Source organism: Poromitra crassiceps (assembly GCF_964638095.1).
Source record: "Poromitra crassiceps genome assembly, chromosome: 22".
Classification (NCBI taxonomy): Eukaryota; Metazoa; Chordata; class Actinopteri; order Beryciformes; family Melamphaidae; genus Poromitra; species Poromitra crassiceps.
Window position 1 is genome coordinate 5,549,485 of NC_139647.1, and position 20,363 is coordinate 5,569,847.

Genomic DNA, 20,363 nt, shown 5'->3' on the forward strand with positions numbered 1-20,363 from the left:
TTAACTTCGTCGCGCGACTGTAAATTCCTCGCGCACCTTTTGGACTGTAATCTATTAGCACGCAGGACCTTCTAATTCGTAATATAATATATATTTTTTGTCTTCTGACTATTGATGTGAGCGCTACACTGCATACTAAGCCAAATTCCTCGTAATCGAATGGCAATAAAAGTGATTCTGATATAATAGGGTTATGATTTTGTCCAAAATCCCATCGACATGCAGTGATCAAAACAGTCATTCTTCTACATTCTCTAATTGTGAATGAAATAATAGTGTAGTTTAACAATTCATACATTTTCTGGGAGCTTCATCTGGACCCCACGTTGAGAACCACATCATTTATATTATCGTGTATTTAGTTTTGTCTGTAAAATCAAATGCTAATAGTGATTCATGAATATACAATATTAATAATGTGGCTTAACATGAGTTAATAATATGAAACTATTATATTGCGATAAATATTACTATTGATGTTTTGTTAACATTGAGTATTAGTATTAATGCATGTAAGACTTTTGATTGCCAGTTGCTGGAGTAAAGCAAAAGCTGCATTTCTAGGGCCTCTGCTTTAAATAATTGTTAAATGAATTTCTAAACAGGATTTACAGTCAGCCTGATAAGCAAAATGTTTTTGGAAACATGACAAGTCAGTTATCCTCTTTTTTTCTCTCGCAATAAAATATTTAATAACACTTAATTACTGGCAGATCATTAGGCTCAAAATTTAGCCCAGATTTTATGTTGCATACAAAAAATAAAAAATAAAGTATAATTATTACTGCCAAAAATAACACTGAAAACAGACAGATATGTATGCAGCAGCGTGACATATTTCCTTCCTGGAATTAAAGCACTGCCTTGAGTTTCATTGAGGAAAAAAAGACGAAGCCAAAAATGCACAAATATAGTTATCTGGTTGCCAAGGTTACCGTCATGACACAAAGCACCAGGGAATATATATATATATATATATATATATATATATATATACTGAGGCAAAGTAATTGATTGGCCAAAAACAAGTCACAGTGAAGTTTTCATAAAGTTGTAATATGCATACAGAAAATACTGAACATTGTGGAACGACAATGGCATACAAAACTGATGGCAGTTATGTCATAAAAATACAAAACAAAACACTGAGGAGAAAAATCTGAATTCACTGAAGGATCAACTTTTGGCCGCTTGCATTCAGCCACACAGATACTTAGAAATATTACATCTCACAACATACATACAGTAATACATAGAATGAAACAAGTTTTATTGCTGTATAAGATGTATGTACATATCTTGATTATAAAACAACTAGGCCTACTCTTTGGACGGGAAAAGAGTCCTCGGGAGCACCGGTATCTCGTCAGAGAATCCACTTTAGCGGTGTCCGTATTTGGCAGCCCAGTCTGTGCGTCCGTGGATGCTCTGTGGCGGGCGAGGCAGCAGACCGGCAGTGCTCTTGTTGCCTGATGGCACGTAGGCTGAGGTGTTCATCTCACTGCGGCTGGACCTCCACGTTGCATAATCTAAAGACAGTACGTAGGGAGAGTGAGTGATATATCACACAGCACCAAATAAGCACCACCAACAACAACAACACCTAAATTATTAAGTTTTCTTATGGAAAGACTGTGTGATGATGACCAGCAGGGGGGCATGGTCATCCTACCTATCCAGGTGGGATGGCCAACCCTTCATAAACCAGCCATACAGCACGTCACAACAACATCACGTGACGTCTCTGAAGAAGACTGCAGGAAGCAGCAGTCGAAACTGTCAGGTATGACAAAAAACAAGGCCAGGTCGAAACCTGGCATAGGGCCGTTGTACCAATTTCGGTACCACGGTAAAAAAAAACAGACTGATATTTCTTGAACATATTCTCCTTTATTAAAGTATGCAACTATTTTCAATGAACAAATGGCATGTAGCCTTCAACTTTAAAACAAAACAATGTGCTTCTGCTTACTTCTTCTTACATTCAACTCTGTATGGCAGTGAGTACAGACAGTGCAACACCAGTGGCATGTAGCCGTCAAGTATTTAATTTTATTATTATATTAAATATTATAATTTAATTTATTTCACAGAATTGCTGGAATCCTTTTTTTTCAACGGTGTATATTGGTATTTGATCGATGCATAGGAATTCTGCCAATGCCCTATCACACTTTCTTGCTTCATGCGAGTCATATTTCCTCTGCTTTTCAAAAACATCAGGAATTGTCTGCTGGGTGGTCTTTTGGGCTCCGCGACTTGTGCCTTCCTCTTCATCTTCATCTCTCGCATACTGTTAAATGGAAAGTAACGTCAGTGAGATTTACTAAAATAAAGAGATGATAAAGACAACTGCACATACACACATGTAGAGTGCAAGCAATTTTATGTAGCTAGTTTTAATTCACGGACATGTTTCACCCGAAAGAAGCTTGTATTTATTTTGATGCCATGTTGAACTATGGCTAAGTCCGGCTATTAGCCGTGTCCCATAATGTTTCCATTACAAACATTGCATGCACACGTGTTACACTATGCTAGCTAACGCTGTACCAGGTATTAGCCGGGTCCCATAATGATTCCATTACAAAACACGTTACGTTAACGTTAGCGCAAACGTTTTTTGGTTACACAATGCATTGCCAGCTATCTCAAAAACGAATGTGACAGGATAAGGTCTGTTTGATATGTTGTTAAACGTGTTATTTTACACCGTTTGAAAGAAGTAACCCACCTTGAATTATTTGAACAGGTCTGGGTGCCTGTCTTTCAGCTGCTTGGCGAGATTGGATGTGCTACCCAGTTTGGTTTGGAACTCCCTTTCACACTTTTTGCAGATGGGACTTTGGGGACTGATATTTCCAAATGCGACTCTTTGCATTCTTCTTCTCAACAAGTTGAGTTGTTGGAATAGGACAGGAGCAGCCGCAACCGAATGCTGTCACATTCACAGCTGCTTTACATTAGGACAAAAAAGACGATACATGTCAACTCCTGAAAAATCGAATCAATAAATTCCTAGTCGGATCGAGAGAGGCACCAGACGGTGAAATGTCCGACGACGGCTCTTGTGGAACTCTCTGAACGAGCTAGCCACAATATTAGCCAGAGGTGCATTACCGCCACCTACCGGACTGGAAAGCGGAAAGACATTACATTGCCTGAATCCGTGCTAAAATGGTCTGGGCGACAGAGTGGAATGTAAGGGCCCTGCCGTGCATTCTGCACAACGGCCCCAAAAACACACAGTCTTTCCATAAGAAAACGTAATAGTTAATAATAGATAGACGAAATAAACCTGTTTGGATTAACAACACCTAAATGTTTCAGCCATTGTTAGTGGACTGGACGTTGCAAAAGTCTCATATCAGTCCAAATATAGAAATACCCGAGGACAGTGTTGTAATCGAGTCCGACTTTCAGGACTTGTGACTCGACTAATGATGTTTGTTGTGCTGTCTCTCTTTCCTCCTGTGTGGGCGGGGTGTGTACATGATAAATACTTGTGCCTTGTGTCTCTGATTCAGATTCAGATTCAGATTCATTTATTTAAAGAATGGGACTTTACACGTTAATGAACAGTACAGCCGTACAGTAAACATGCCAGGTTATAGCCCAAGGGCTAGTTTCCACCTGTAGTCCCATGGCAGGTTGATGTAATCATGAAAGAGAGAAAAAAAAAATTAATAGTACTAAAAAGATTAATAGTACAGAAGATTAGTAAAACCAAAAATTATTAAAACACACACAATTAATAGTACCAAAAAATTAATAGTACAAAAGGTTAGTAAAACCTAAAATGAATAAAACACACAGAGCATGCAGCGATATGTTAGGTGTGATCACATTGCTGGTTTGATCTGAGCCATAGTTTCAACTGGCCTTTGAAGGTGGCGAGACTAGGGCATTCTCTAATAGAGGGAGGTAGATTATTCCAGAGGGTGCTTCCCATGAAGGATAAGGTCTTCTGGCTAAAGGAAGTTTTTCTAAAGGGGACCTCACAGACCTTGTTCGTGATGGCCCGAGTGACACGGGTCGAGTTGGCAGTCGAACGATATTTGATGAAGTCAGCAAGAGGAGGCGGCGCCAGTCCATGTAGAACTTTGTATATTAGACAGGCAGAGGTGAAATTTCTAAAGTTCTCAAAACTTAGCATGTCATATTTACGTATGACATGACAGTGGTGATGAGAAAAGGGTTTTTTATCTAGTATTTTCAGGGCTTTTTTATAAAGTAGTTCGGCTGGTTTGAGAGTGGTTACACCTGTCAACGACCAGCTAGTTATACAATAATTCAGATGCGAAAGGATCATCGAGTGTAAAAATAAAAACGCAGCGTCTGTGGACAGACAGCTCCTTATTTGTCTGAAATTATACAAGTGGAATTTAATTTTTTTGGAGATCATTTTAATGTGGTTACTGAACGTTAGGTTGGAGTCCAACATCACGCCTAAGTATTTAAACTCGTTAACCACAGCTAATTCCTCTGACCCCAAGAAGACATTGGAGCGCGGAGGTGCAATGTTTCTTTTAGAAAAGAACATACAAACTGTTTTTTTTGCATTCAGCACGAGACAAGATTTAGTTAGCCATGCCTGGATATGAGAGAGAGCTGAAGATAAGACACGTGATGGCTGATCGGACAATGTGAACTCTTCTATCTTTGTTGTTTGTTTTTCTGTTGTTCATTAGGAAGTGTCTCAGGGTTTAAGCTAACAATTACATCCTTATCTCTTTCTTGTTGTTTATTCATTCGCTCATTTAAGGATTTGCCATGCCCTCCACACAGCCAAAGCCTCCTCCCTCTCCTCTGTCCTTGTCCTTCTTGACCTTTCTGCTGCTTTTGACACGGTTAATCATCACATCCTTCTCTCCACTCTCACTGATCTCGGTATTTCTGGTTCTGCATTCTCATGGTTCACCTCCTATCTCTCCAATCGCACTTATCAGGTTCTCTGGCGTGGGTCCCTCTCTAAAACTTGCACTCTGAACACGGGTGTCCCCCAGGGATCTGTCCTCGGCCCCTTCCTGTTCCTTCTATATGTTAGGTCCCTTGGTCACATAATCACTTCCCACGGTTTCTCCTACCACAGCTATGCAGATGACACTCAACTTTTCCTCTCTTTTCCCCCTTCCGACACCCTAATCGAGTCACGTCTCGCCGCCTGCCTTAAGGACATTGTCTCCTGGATGACTGCCCATCATCTTAAACTTAACCTCAACAAAACCGAGCTCCTCTTCCTCCCTGGGAAAGATTGTCCACTCTCTGACCTCTCCATCACTATCGACAACATCATTGTACTACCGTCAAATACTGTTAAGAACCTTGGTGTAACTTTAGATAACCAGCTATCCAACTCAGCCTTTATCTCAGCAACCGCCCGCTCCTGTAGGTTTTTACTGTATAATATTAGAAAGATCCGTCCCTTCCTCACTAGGGAGGCAGCTCAACTCCTGATCCAGGCACTCGTCCTGTCCCGCCTTGACTACTGTAATGTCCTATTGGCGGGGCTACCTGCCTCGACCATCCAACCCCTCCAACTCATTCTAAATTCTGCTGCCCGTCTGGTGTTCAACTTACCTAAATTCTCCCATGTCACTCCTCTTTTTCGTGACCTTCACTGGCTCCCCATCTTGGCCCGTATCAAATTCAAGACCCTGGTACTGGCCTACCGAGCAGTTCACCGGTCAGCCCCGCTCTACTTACAATCCCTGGTCAGCTTCCAAACATCCCACCGTTCCCTCCGCTCCTCCACCTGCACGGCTCGCCTCGCCCCTCCATCGCTACGTGGCCCCGGGGAACGCGTGTCTCGTTCAAGACTGTTCTCCTCCATGGCTCCGCAATGGTGGAATGAACTTCCCCCCTTCGTCATGCTGGCCGAGACACTGCCGATTTTTCGCCGGAGACTAAAAACGTACCTTTTCGGGCTACACCTGGGTCCCTCCGGAATCGGTTAACCCTTATTGATTATATATGGTTTTAGTTATGTTTTCATTGTTTGTATTTCTCTGAATGAATTGTATTGAAATGTGATGTAAGTCGCTTTGGATAAAAGCGTCTGCCAAATGAAATAAAGTAAAAGTAACGTTATCTGTTTGCATACTTTTTGAAGTGAATCTTTTTCCTCGATTTATACTGTCACTATTATACTGGATGTACAAAGATATCATCATAACATTTGTCTGTCCTACAATAGGCATTGAAACTCAAATACCGACCTACTGTGCCATGTACCGTATGCCCCGAAAGCTTCAATAAACCAAAATGTAAAAAATGTAAAAAAAAAAACTCACTTGATGCGGTCGAGTCCAGTGTGGGACTCAGCTGCCCCCTATGACCCGCTGAACCACCTTCTTTTTTGTAAAAGGACGGTACGTAGCCACTCGGGAGTGTGTTTGTGCCTGAAATGTAACAATGAAACGCCCGTTAATTCAAATGGAATCGAGTCATGAGGATTTCTGTGTAGATATCCTGTCGTTTACCATGAGTGCCTCTGTTGGGTAGAGTCCCTCCAAAGGGAAGACTGCTGTTGCCCCACAGGTGGCTTCCACTGTAGTCTTTGCCAGAATTCATCGCCAGGTTCTTTTTTGTACTGATTCCTACAGGAAAAGGGAAACCGTGGATATCAGACACGTTCATCGTTTTTTAATCGTTTTAAACACTCAAAAACATAGTAAATCATTAAAAACAACATGTTTTGGTCCAGGCAGTCTGTCACATAAAAGCACAAAAACGGATTGTAAAATTATCCTAGGGCTCATGAGCACAAGCTTTCCTGAAAAGGACTGAAAATGTCATGTATGTTTTCAATTCGCCCCTTTTCACCTCAGCCATTTTGTATCTAAAAGGCAGGAAGTAACACAGGTGCAGCCAAAACATTAATGAGGGCTCTGACACTGGAACACCTAAATGGATTGGAAGTTGGAAACCCTCATTAATGTTAAGGTCAATGTCTTATTATTAAATCCTGACCCCCACCCCCCCCCCCCCCCCCCCCCCCCCCCGTGAATTGAAGTGAATTGAAAAGCTGTAGTTCCTCGAATGGCCACTAGGCATCGGGGCAGTAGGCATTCCCCCCATGTTAAAATGCCCGACTTTGTAACAGGATTAAACATCTTTGGTCTATATAGCTAATTTCACCTTTTCATAAGATCTGTAGGGGGGGGGGGGGTCATTTTTTATATAACTCGCCCGTTTGGAGTAAAATAGACGATAGAAAAGGGGATGATTGACAGATCGCCTGCCCAGCAGCAGCTTGCCGATCACGGACCAATAGCAGGTTGAGCTGTGGCTCTGGGAAACTCCCATCTCACGTGAGGTGCGGAAGGACTCAACCCATTCCCTCCCACTCTGCTGACGAAAAATCAAGATGGCGACGGCCACCGTTTGAACTCCGCCAGGAAAACAAAATGTAATGGTCTATAGGTCTATGTTATTAACTGAGATATAGATATAGATTATATAGAAGGCAACCCTGCTACAAATCAAGATAAGATTGACTTAGTTTTCAAATATATTACCAGGTAAATATCTTGACTGCCTCAAGTAATGCTGTTTAGCAGAGGCTGTCCTTGATGGCTCCTGGTATGTCGTGCTCTTGTTCAGGTTTAAAGGTGCGTCCTCCTTGCCATTAGGTCGGCTGAAATCCAGGACATTTCCATATCTGAAAGATAGAGGGCGATGATGATATACTAGATAAAGCCTTTACAGCCTGCCCCCCTTCCCCCCCTGGTCGAAATATTTAAATTGATTTGATTTGGCTTCTGTGAGTCAGTGCAACTGCAGATTGAAGTATAGAGAGCCAAAGTGAACGTCTCTTCCTGCCTCTCTCAGCGTACCAGCGTCTGAAAAAATATGAATGGTGGTGAACGGAGACAGACGTTACTTTTATGATCCTGTTTGAATTGTGCCACATGTAAATTTTGTTTAAAAGAGAACTCTGCATGTCAAGAAAGTCACAGTTTGTCCTGAAACTGAAACGTGACGTTTAGTTTTGTCAATCGACTACATCTGTCGTGTCGCACAATATACGTCACACCATCAACAACATGGACTGGCAGGACAGACGTCACTTATGCGACTGGTTGTGCGTAGTCTTTCTGATTTATATCTGATAGTGCCACACTTTTACCACAAACTGCCACTTTCTTGACTTGCAAAGTTATCTTCTACATTGACAAACATAATGTGTATCCCGTTATGTCTGTCTCCGTTCACCACCGTTCATATTTCTGTCCTGCATTCTCATCATCATCACGATGGCATCCGGTGAATTTGGTTTGGCTTGAGATGCACCTCGACAAAGACAAAGACCGTGATGGCCTCCTCACCTGCTCAGTGCGTCTTCTCCCTGCCTCGACTTCTCGGAGGAGAAGTGAGTTTTGCCCAGAATGCTGATGTGAGTCAGCTCAGCGTCGTCGTAGTCGTCCCAGTCGTCACCTTTGAGGAGTCCTGTGCCGTGGCCCCAGCGCCGACGGCCTCCCTTAGGCTTCAACTGGCAGCTCAGCAGCTTGGAGCTGTCAGACTCCTGTCTCATCTGTTAAAGGAGAATTTCGGGTTTTTTTCAACCTGGAACCCTATTTTCCACACTGTATGTGTCCAAGGGACTCATCGTGACATAGCTTTTTCAAATTGGTCGAGAACTCACCGAGATAGCCTTGTTTACAGCTCGAGCAATGTGCTCAAACAACTACACAGTGTCACTACACAGGGCAATCAATCAATACACGTTCGCTAATAAAACTGCTTGGTTTGCCGGCGGCGGGAAGGCTCAAACTGTCAATATAGTGTCTGGCAACATGGAAACGACTCAAAACATGAATTCTCCAGACAGAGAAAATGGGCGTGAACAGGCGAGGAGAGCGAGAGTAGCAGGGAAGCTCGCGCTGTGTCAACACGGAGGATTTCTACTCTCGTCAACAGCGCTGTGCTGTTGAGACAATTCTGCTCCTTTCTCTCTCTCTCTCTCTCCTCGCTTCTTCATATGCACATTTTCTCTGTCCCACAGTAAACCCCCCGGAGAATAATATTCATGTATAGAGTCATGTTTCCAGGTTGCCAGACACTATAATGACAGTTTGAGTCTCCCCGGCGGCAAAACAAGCAGTTTTATTAGCGAACGTGTATTGATTGACGATGCGGTGCAGGATTGCCCTGTGTAGTTACACTGTGTAGTTGTTTGGGCACATTGCTCGAGCTGTAAACAAGGCTATCTCAGTGAGTACTTAACCAATTTGAAAAAAATATGTCACGATGAGTCCCTTAGATACATACAGTGTGGAAAATAGGTTAAAAAAAACCCAGAAATTCTCCTTTAACACAACCAGGCCATCAATGCTCCTCAAAAGCAACTCTAGATTTGAAGAATATTTTATACAAATTCACAGCATTATGAGGCATTATTAGGGTACAGCGATTTCTCTAGTAGATTTTCCTATTGTTAGCCTCCCTCTGATAGTCATTCTACACCCCGTTCTTGAATTGAGTAAGGCCTACCAACACGAGGGTCAAAGGTTCGCGCCTCCCCGTGTTACCTCCGGCTTGGACGGGTGTCCATACAGGCACGATTGGCTGTGTCTGCGGGGGGGGGGGAAGCCGGATTGAGGGCATGTGTCCTCTGGTCAGTCGGAGCGCCTGTTCGGGGGGGCGGAAGGGAACTGGTGGGAATAGCCTGATCCTCCCACGTGCTACGTCCCTGCCGGTGAAGCTCCCCGCTGTCAGGTGAAAAGAAGCGGCTGGCAACTGCGCATGTGTCGGAGGAAGCATGGTGCTAGTCTACGGCTCTCCCCAGATCGGCAGAGGGGGGAAATCAGAATAGTGATGTGTCCCCAATGTAGGGGTCACATGATCACATCAGTCATGTATCCATACAAACAACTTATGTTGTTAACTAAACAACTTAGTATTTGCTCATGGTTCAGAGCTAGTGAAGAAAGATGAAAGAAAGAGGGAGCATTTGTTACTTGAGAATATAATATGGTATGCTGTAGCAGAGGCTAGCCTGGCCTCACCTTGCTCTGCAGGGCCTTGTCCCCGATGTAAGGGAGGTGGCTCTGTGGAGCTCCCTCAGTCTTCTCCGGCTTCAGGCTGTGGTTGGGCTGCTGCTCTCGCACCAGGTCCGCGTGCCGCTGGTGGTACCCCCCCGGCACCGGGGAGGCCTGGGCCTGCTGCTGCAGGGGCCTGGAGGGGGAGCAGCAGTGTGGGTCCTGCTGCAGGGGCCTGGAGGGGGAGCAGTGTGGGTTGGGAGGCGGAGGCTGCGCGGGGGGCACCGGCTGGAGCAGCAGGGGCTGCTGCTGTGACGGTGCCTGCTGCAGCTGAGGGCGGCCCTGCTCCAGGATCTGCTGAGGAGTGCCTAAAGCCTGGCCCACATAGAAGTAAGAGTACCTGAGGGCCTGCCGACGAAGAGAGAGGGGGAAAGACAGGCATCACACATGGATTACTATTCAGGGTTTACTAATTAAATAATTATTAATAGATTATTATTCATTAATTCATTAATTAATAATAGTTTGCGAGGTCCATGGAAAGAATGAATGGTTTAACAACCACATGAGGTGGGTGGCATTTGCTTTGGGTACAGCTTGTAAAGCTCAGAACGGCACCAATAACATCCGACAGACAGATGACACATAACTGGCACAACAGACAATATATTATATATATATATATATATATATATATATATATATATATATATATATATTATACACATGACCAAAAGACACAGATCACAGACGATATTTACAGCACTAAAGTGCAGGTACATCTGGCAGGGTCAGTGCAATGTGTTCAGTGTTCAGAGGCCTTATAGCAGTGGGGAAAAGACTGCTTTTGAAACAGGATGGTGGACAGGGATCTATAGCGCCGCCCAGAGGGCAACAGTTGGTGAGCAGGGTGAGAGGGGTCAGAGATTATTTTATTTGCCCTTTTGATTGTGCGTTTGAAATACATAAAAAATGATAATCTCAAAGATCTTCATGTCAATAAATGTCTGTTAAGCCACTATCATCTAAATAACTGAATTAACACAATGGTGATTGAGCCTATGGCCCGTTGATGGAAGCCTTTGCATTTTCAGAATATATTATTAATATATTATATTAATATGAATATTTCAGGTATCTGTGGTGACTGACACACGCCAGAGCCATGACAGCTCTTATGCTGATACACTACAGATCTCTCTCTTGGTCAGGGACACTCCTCTCACCAAACGGAACGGAATCTTGGCCAGTGATTGGCGAGTGGTGGATTCACCATTCACCAATCAGTAACGACTTTGCGATCAGGAGGGAGCCCCTCCTGATATATAAATATGATATACGATAGGCATCAGTATTACATTTGGACTGTTTCATAAGCAGTTAGAAGTTCCTTGCAGCTGCTTGAAGCCACACAGGCGTGTCGTCCAGCACCTGGGCAGAAGCTGGTCTCTTCTTGGGATCCCACTGCAGCAGGTCTCTCATCAGGTGGATGGCTTCAGCGCTGGCGTTCGGAATCAACGTCCTCAGACTGCTGGCGACACACTGAGGCCAACGGAAACTCATGGCACTCGCCAGCTGGAATCCTTCTGGCCAATCGTTCTAGAGCGAGGAAGACACGGCCATCAGCAGCAGCACGTCTCACAAGACTTCACGACAACAACATGGTTACAAAGAAAATAGATTATTATTATTAGTAACTAGAAACTAGAAAAATAGAGAGGCGCAGGGGTTATGTAACATGTACACACCGCCAATGAAACTAGCAATGAAATTCAAATGTATACGCCTATTCACCTTACTGTATGTAGCCCCGCCCACTTGAGCCACTTGTGTTATGACTAGATTTTCATTCGCCATTTATTTTCCCATAGATATTTCGTAAAATGCTTATAAAAAATAGTTTTACTTGTTCAAACCAAACAGTTCAGATATATTTAGAAACAGGAGAGATCACATAACATTTCACTCGGACCAAAACGTAAAAGAATTGCGGATTTAAAGAAAATATTTTTTCAATGTTTTTTTTTTTTAAGTTTTGGTCCGAGTGAAATGTTCTATGGTCTCTCCCGATTCTATATATAGCTGTACCGTTTGGCTTGACAAAGTAAAACTATTTTTTATAAGCATTTTATGAAATGTCTATGGGAAAATAAATGGTGGATGAAAATCTCTGGTACAGTGCTGAAGCAGGAAGTAGGCGGTCCCTTTGCCTCTCTATTTGGGCTGGTGTTTTTTCTTTTCTTTTAGGTGTGCTCAGCTGGTGAAAGGTGCTACCTTCTTTGGCGTTCCTAAGACTTGGCAGATCTTAAATATGGTGTCAACTTCACTAGAGCCTGGGAAGAGAGGCCTGAGGGTGTACAGCTCCGCCATGATGCAACCCACTGCCCACTGGTCGATGGGCGAGCTGTACGATGTGGATCTGAGCAGCACCTCCGGGGCTCGGTACCTGGTCAACAACAGAGAGAGAGAGGCTACTGGCTGTTGTACGGGCTTGACCTATGACACACACTTCCTACTTAACAGGTCAAGTCCAGGCAAAGTATAAAAGAGAACCTCACCATCGAGTCGAGACGTAGTCTGTGTAGGGTGGGCGAGATCTGATCTCGCGGGCTAACCCAAAGTCAGCGATTTTCACAAGCTCTGGGCCCATGCACAGAAGATTCTCAGGTTTCATGTCCCTGTGAAAAAAGCCTGAAGGAACCACATGATATTGTCAACTTGACATGTGTCCAACTATTGAATGAGGTCGCTTTCACATAGAAGCTGTTCGGTCCGCTTTAAAAGCGCCAGAGTTGGTTTCCTCGGATAGTCCGGTTCGTTTGGGGTGGTGTGAAAGCGCCAACGAACTCTGGGGCGGAACAAACAAGCGAACTCTGGTCCGCTTGAAAACGTGGGTCTCGGTTGGCTTCGAGTGAACCCTGGCGCGGTTCGTTTGTTGTGTGAAAGCAAAGCGGACTAAACACAAGAGCAAATGGGAAGCGCCAGTGCATCTGATGCACTCATGATGCACTCATCATGAGTAGAATATGGTAGAAGGGAGCAAAATAACACGTACTGCACGCCGCGTGACGTACGTCGTCATAACAACAACACATCGTTTCTCAACAGCTGGCTTGCCTTCTCCTTTGGTACGTAGGCTACTCGTCTCATCTGCAGAATGCAATGTCCAACAGCTTGCTGCCTCATCTGCTGCTCATATTGGGCACATTCTTGTGAAATATTGATTTGACAGTAACACCAAAGTAAAACCAGAAATCCCAATATTGCAGGTGGTGTTGCTCCGTGGTTTGTGTTTTGCGGATTCACTTGTGTTGTTCAGTCAGCCCTCAGCCAGGCAAGAAGCCTGCTGAAGAGAGGAGAGATTTCCCCTCTCTATTCTGTCCAATAGATGAGTGACATTGTTCAGAAAGTTTGGGGCGCTTGACAAAGTGCATGTGTGAAAGCGAACCGGAACGAATGAAAATCGGAAACAATGTTGCAACTTCACTCCCCCCGAATCGCACCGAGTCCTCCAGCTTATTATGTTAAAGCGACCAAAAATGGCACAGAATCTCCCACAATAGACCCTTCTCACGGGGGCCATTTTGTGTCGAAAAGGCAGGGTAAACACAGGTGCGAGCAAAACACTAATGAGGGTTTCAAACTTCCATGATTGGAATTTGGAAACCCTCATTAGTGTTTTGCTCGCACCTGTGTTTATTCTGCCTTTTCGACACAAAATGACCCCCGTGAAAAGGGTCTATTAACACAGATTTCATGCACTTTAAAGTCAGCCAAGATGAGTAAAGAGTGGGACATACCGTGCTTATGAATGAATGCCAGCCCCTGTAGTATCTGAAACATGATATTTCTCACAGCCGATTCAGGAAACAACCGAGTCCTGCGACAGGAAACACAAACAGATCAATAAACGGATTCATTTCAGAGACCATTTAGCAAAATATCTTTTCAGTGGCGGAATGAATAATGCAAAGAAATGACACCTGTACACACCTGTCTTTCATGAGTTGATACAGATTTTCCTTCATGTACTCAAACACAAAGTACAAATGGTCATTTTCTCGAATGACCTCCTTAAGTTTGACCACGTTGGCATGGTTGAGTTTCTTCAAGGACTGAAACGATAAAGAAACAGCTGCTATAAGAGCAGGACAGGTGTACGGCAAACAGAAAGGAACGTTCAAGTGAACCCCAACATGCTGGACTATAGAGAGCCCCAGGGATGACGTATTTTTGTAGTCGGAACTTCCTGGTTCTTCACTGTTTCTGCCTATGGGATTTTTGAATGGGTTTTTGCCGCGATGCTTCAAATAAGGTCTCTGGGCAACGCAAGATTAATCAAACGCGAACCAGTGTTCAGCGGGATACTCTTCACACATGAGGACCACTTTCATGAGTTTTGAAGCGTAAATGCGAGCCCTAGAAGTAAAAAGCTCATGCTAAGCTAATCCAGAACTACACACAGTGTCGCATAGGCTTCCCCGTCACGTCACCACTCAACCTGGAGTGTTGTTGATGTGTGCGCTGCTGTGCACTGATTACCCCGGGCTGAACCATGTGAGGGAAAGAGAATTTCCGTGTTCGTCCTCTGAAGTGATGACGTTATTGACCTATAATATCCCCGTCGACTCAACAGTGTAGTCTCATTTAGCCGTTTGCCAGCTAGCCGCCATTTTAACGGCACGTAAAAGCTTCAAAACTCATAAAACTGATCCTCGTGTGAAGATTATCCTACTGAACACTGGTTCACATTTGATTAAGCTTGCGTTGCCCAGAGAGATTATTAGAAGCATCGCGCCAAAAACCCATTCAAAAATCCCATAGGCGAAAACAGTGAAGAACCAGGAGTGTTAGCATCTATGTTTTCCGGACTCGTTCCTGGGTCTCTCTATACACACAAGTCACTGCAGCACTTTCAAAAGCAAGTACCTGCAACTATCAAATATAGCCGTGTTGTACTTGTTATTGCTGTTAAAAATGCAATAATAAGAACAGAATGAAGTTTTGGGGTGATTGCTACAAAAGTGAGTATTTATAGTTATAATTTAAAAGGGGAGGGAACCATTCTGAGTAGGAGAAAGCAGATTGTAGTTTTCCCATGCACTGAAATGATACAGGTTTAACCATGCTAACTTTTAGCAAGGGGGGCGGCGCGCCATCATAGGATGTTGAGGGTTTTATGGCATAAACATGCTGTGGTCATAATCTAATTAGCAGGGGCCGGTTGCACAAACCACCTTTAGTTATGATTTTCCATAGAGTCCGAGTTAAGGTGTCCATAAAATAAAACCGGTTGCACAAAACCCCCTTAAATCTTGTGCTTCCATTTTCCTTAAAATGTTTAACCTTAGGGAGAAGATTTAAGGGTGTTTTGTGCAACCGGTTTTATTTTATGGACACCTTAAATCGGACTCCAAGGAAAATCTTAACTCGAGGTGCTTTGTGCAACTGGCCCCCAGGACTCTGAGGACCAGCATTCTGAGTGGATGACCTGCTCTTTAATAAACTGAAGCTCTAGGAAAGGGGAGTCTAGGCCAAGGATGGAACCAGAGCTCAAACCCAAGGGCACACAAGAATCACCTTCTATTCTTAGAGCTGGTTTGGGCCTTTGAGCTCAGAGGAAAATTTGGTTAATAGCATTCTGAATTGGTGTGGAAAGAAATGACAGTGAGCGTTTAGCATTTGACAGCTGGATTGAAATGTGCATGAATCACATCACCATCATCATCATCATCATCATCAACATTGTAGTATGACTTCTCTATTCCACACAATGATGAAAGGAAAAAATCGACCCAAATAGCAACCAGGTGATATAGCCTTTCATGGCGAAAGGGATGCACCCCAGAAACCAGAAACCCAGCAGGCTAATGTGTTGGTCTTGCAGACAGGAATTGTCTGTTAAGACGAGATATTCCAATGTGGCAAACTGTGTGCATTCAATGTGCCCTGCACATCCCAACATCTTGCCTGCAATGATAACCACCATCCACTGCAATGACCTACATCTCATTATGCACTTCCCTTATGAAAACGTGAGAGTATTTCAGACCACATTTTGAAAGATTTGTAAGATCAAAACATTCACATGTTTCCTCTATGTGGTTGATACCTTTCCTAAGCTGTGCTTCAGCAAATCAAAATACTGACGTCACACATTCACAGTTGTCATTATTTATGGCATCAAATTTGTGATTTTTGTGAGATATCAAGAGTGAGAGAGTGGCCTTGTGTCATCTCATACCCAACGGAATAGGAGTATGGAGCCAAAACATTGGATAATACTGTATGTTGTCAAAAGGTGGAGAATCTCCAAAAGGCCATGTCCTTGGAATTGATTTTGGGTCGATTTTTCCTTAAGACTGGTTTGCAATTCAAATGTTGTCCTCCAATAAAAGTTGTCATTATGAAATGTGTCAAAAATGTATAAAGATAACTTGCCTTGACTTCACGAAGGTTCATGCATTCTTCCCAGGAGTAGAACTTTCTCTTCATTCTGGGAAAATATACAATAAAGTTCAACAAAAGCACCGTTAAAGATGATTTCTATAAAGGTGTTTGTGGCGATGATTTCAGCTGTTGTAAGTTACTGCAAAATGAAGGAGTTGTCAATCATTAGTACCATTCATCACCCAGTATCTCCCTGGTAAACCTCACAGCTATACAGGGCTTTTCAAAACAAACAGATGTGACAATATCTGGTGCAGACTCTTTGTTCTCAAGTTGAGAAGGAATAGAACATTTGCAGAGAAGGCCATACAAGTTTCAGATACTCACTTCTTTATGGCAACTAGTTCGCCTGATTCCAGACTGCGGCCGAGGATGACGGAGCCATAGGTGCCATCCCCAAGCTGTCTGATCGTAGTGTATCTATTCATGGTGATCCTCCTGTCTGATAGTATTGTATCTATTCATTGTGATCTTCCTTCCAGATGTGTTGCATCCTGCTGTTGAGTGTAACCAGATTTTCCTGTGACAGCAGCAGTAGACCATGGGCAGAGCTGGGGGACTCATGTTGTCATGGGCTTGCCTCCTACTAGCTGGAGGCAGGAAGTATGAGACAAAAAAGACCTGTTAATCATGCAGTAAAATGCATAATGAATTATTAATGATAACGTTGAACTAGCTAAATAACTCTCATAACATTTCTCTCTCTCTCTCTCTCTCTCTCTCTCTCGTTAATGAACATTAACGGGTGGATTCTGGATTGGGGGGATATTCGCTAGCAGAACATGCTTCCACGTAGTTAGCTGTTAACGTTAGCTAACCTTAACGTATCCCGTGGTTCCAACTCTATGTGAAAACCAAGTAACGTTATAACGTTAACTAGCATTAACGTGGGTCTTTTTTCGCATTGTTCTGTTCAACATAAGCGTTATTAATGGTGGTTACGTTAACGTACTGCTCTGATTGATAGAACAACAATAACGTAGAGGATCATCCACCCCATAATAACAAAGCGAAAGACATCACTCACCCTCCGTGTGTCAACTCGATGTGCACACATAGCCTTGCATTCGTAATCGATAGTCAATAATTATGCCTTGGTGAAACAGATTGGTAGAAGATAACCGCATCCAGTGTCTCCACAACATAAACAATAACAGTGCCGCCCGCTAGGCCTTTTCAGAAAGAGAGAGAGGGAGCACATCATCTCGCGTTGTGCGAGACAACATCGCAACCAAATCACAGCTCTTCTACAGTAGCAAAGATGGTATACAATGAGATGAGTCTCTCACTGTCGCCTGTATGACAAACCTCGCATGTGCGCACTTCGATATTTATTTAGCTAACAAATTGTATCACTAATTGACAGCAACTGGCCGATCTGTCACTGTGCAGCGTAAGGACGACTAAATTAAATAGGGAAGATAATTGTATAGCATTCCAAAAGCGCTCGTCTGTTCAACGTAAGGTTATATAACCAAAGACGGAAGTAGGCCTGGTTTTTCACTCTCGCCTCGCATTCTTCCTCTTCGGTTAAAAGTACAGCGAGAGAGCGTTGTTGTTCAAGAACAGATTGGAGAGCAATCGCATCAAGCTGGAGTTAAAATAAACATTGCAGTTGAATTCAGGGAATGTGGGGTATAGGGATATATTTTCATTTTTAGAGGAAACTGGACTAAATAGAAGAATATAGTCAGGATAGTGTTTTAGAAGTCCATTCTGATCCAAACTCCATTTCAGAAGGTGGCGGTAATGCACCATAAGTTGTTTGCCAACCGCCATAAAACACTAGTAGAAGAAGAAGGGAGCGCGTTGTTATTGTTGTAGCCTACTCGGTAACGTTACTTCAGAAGTTTACTTTACAAACACAAGACTCGTATGTGCGGATGATATTATCACGAATATATAAAGTGGAACTGGGGCTCCGTTTAACTCTGAGGGGAAGAAGAAGCTCGTCTCTCATGGGACTCAGGTGAATGATTTAGCTGGGAAGCTAACGTTAGCTTAGCTGTGAAGCAAAAATAGTTCAGGTTGAAACGTTCCTGTCACTGTTTGAAAATGAAAATGTCTAAAGTCCAGACGCTGTACAGAGAAGCCTTGCCTCCAGACCTCCAGCAGCCGTTGGTCATTAAAGAAGAGGTTCAGGATGAACTCTGTACCAGTCAGGAGGACCCAGAGCCCCCACACATTAAACAGGAACAGGATGGATTCTGTACCAGTCAGGAGGGAGAGCAGCTTCAGGAGGACCCAGAGCCCCCAGACATTAAAGAAGAACAGGAGGAACTCTGGACCAGTCAGGAGGGAGAGCAGCTTCAAGGGCCGGAGGAGGCCCATATCACCAAGTTCCCATTCACTCCTGTCCCTGTGAAGAGTGAAGATGAGGAAGAGAAACCTCAGTCCTCACAGCTTCATCAAAGCCAAACTGAGGAGAACAGAGAGGCAGAGCCTGTAGCCAGCAGATCAACTGAACAGATGAAAGCAGAAGCTGGTGAAGAGGACTGTGGAGTATCAGAACCAGCCAGGAACTTAGATCCAGCTAGTAGTTTACAACCAGCTAGTGATGACAAGACTTCAGACTCTTCTGAACCTGAGACTGAAGACAGTGATGAAGAATGGATGGAAACTAGTGAACCTCAGTCAGGTTTAAACTCACAGGAAAACAGTGAAGTTCTTGGGAAGAAACACTTGAGTTGCTCAGTTTGTGGTAAAATATTTGGTTATAAATCACACTTGAAGTCACACATGATAATCCACACAGGTGATAAACAATTTAATTGCTCAGTCTTTCATAAAGGTTTTGGTCTTAACGGACAGTTGAAGTCACACATGATAGTCCACACAGGAGAGAAACAATTTCTTTGCAAGGTCTGTGGTAAAGGTTTTGGTCGTAAAGGACACTTGAAGTCACACATGATAGTCCACACAGGAGATAAACAATTTAATTGCTCAGTCTGTGGTAAAGGTTTTGGTGATAAAGGACACTTGAAGTCACACATGATAGTCCACACAGGAGATAAACAATTTAATTGCTCAGTCTGTGGTAAAGGTTTTACTCGTAAAAACAGCTTGAAGACACACATGATAGTCCACACAGGAGATAAACAATTGAATTGCTCAGTCTGTGGTCAGGGCTTTGGTCGTAAAGGACAGTTGACGTCACACATGATAGTCCACACAGGGAAGACACAATTTAATTGCTCAGTCTGTGGCAAAGGTTTTGGTCAAAAAGGATGCTTGAAGAGACACATGATAGTCCACACAGGAGATAAACAATTTAATTGCTCAGTCTGTGGTAAAGGTTTTGGTCAAAAAGGATGCTTGAACAGACACATGATAGTCCACACAGGAGATAAACAATATAATTGCTCAGTCTGTGGTAAAGGTTTTGGTCTTAAAGGAAACTTGAAGTCACACATGATGTTGATACACAAGGGAGTAAACATGTAATTGCTATCTGTGGTGGAGGGGGGATTTGAGTGTGTGTGTGTGTGTGTGTGTGTGTGTGTGTGTGTGTGTGTGTGTGTGTGTGTCAGCCTATAGGTAAATGAGAAGATGGGGACCGCACTCGAGGAATATCGTTTTAATTTTCTTTAGCAACAGCCTATAGTTGCAATGTTATGGGTGTATTTCATCCTCCAAACATTTCTGACCTTGATGTAGGAAACGTCGATTTTTCTTTGTCCTCATTAAACTACGGGTTGGAGTAAGTGTGCAGGCTCTACCTCTTCAACAGCATAATGTATAGCTCAAGTACTCACACACACACTCCACCAGAGGGGCGAGCAGGGGTCAGTTGACTTTGCCTAGACCCAAAACCAACTATATGAAGAAAACTCATATACAGCTGGATATATACAGATATATAATGTCTACCAGTAAATATTTCCTCCATCCATGGGAGGGTAGGTTTTAAATGGAAACTAAGATCCCATC

General features: G+C 43.4%; 1 protein-coding gene across 1 annotated transcript; it reads right to left on the bottom strand.

Annotated features, from left to right (window-relative positions):
- Positions 1 to 714: 714 nt before the first annotated feature.
- Positions 715 to 17,599, bottom strand: LOC310795928 (serine/threonine-protein kinase ICK-like). Its single transcript, XM_083658034.1, has 14 exons — positions 17,461 to 17,599; positions 16,761 to 17,023; positions 16,425 to 16,479; positions 13,977 to 14,098; positions 13,784 to 13,863; positions 12,542 to 12,674; positions 12,258 to 12,429; positions 11,415 to 11,582; positions 10,011 to 10,391; positions 8,331 to 8,536; positions 7,521 to 7,663; positions 6,483 to 6,599; positions 6,294 to 6,401; positions 715 to 1,529 (listed from the first exon to the last, which is right to left on the bottom strand). Exons 2-14 carry the CDS (start codon positions 16,859 to 16,861, stop codon positions 1,381 to 1,383), a joined length of 1,935 nt encoding a protein of 644 aa, XP_083514160.1. The 5' UTR covers positions 16,862 to 17,023; positions 17,461 to 17,599; the 3' UTR covers positions 715 to 1,380.
- Between the last annotated feature and the right edge of the window lie 2,764 nt (positions 17,600 to 20,363).

Bases quoted from the DNA above. Each gene is read 5' to 3' on its own strand.
- LOC310795928 (XM_083658034.1), bottom strand. From the start codon at position 16,861: ATGAATAGATACACTACGATCAGACAGCTTGGGGATGGCACCTATGGC. The intron at 7,664-8,330 runs GTGAGGAGGCCA...TCTATCTTTCAG, and splicing joins GGAGAAGACGCACTGAGCAG to ATATGGAAATGTCCTGGATT. The intron at 6,600-7,520 runs GTAATATATTTG...CTTTTCCTGTAG, and splicing joins GCAGTCAAGATATTTACCTG to GAATCAGTACAAAAAAGAAC.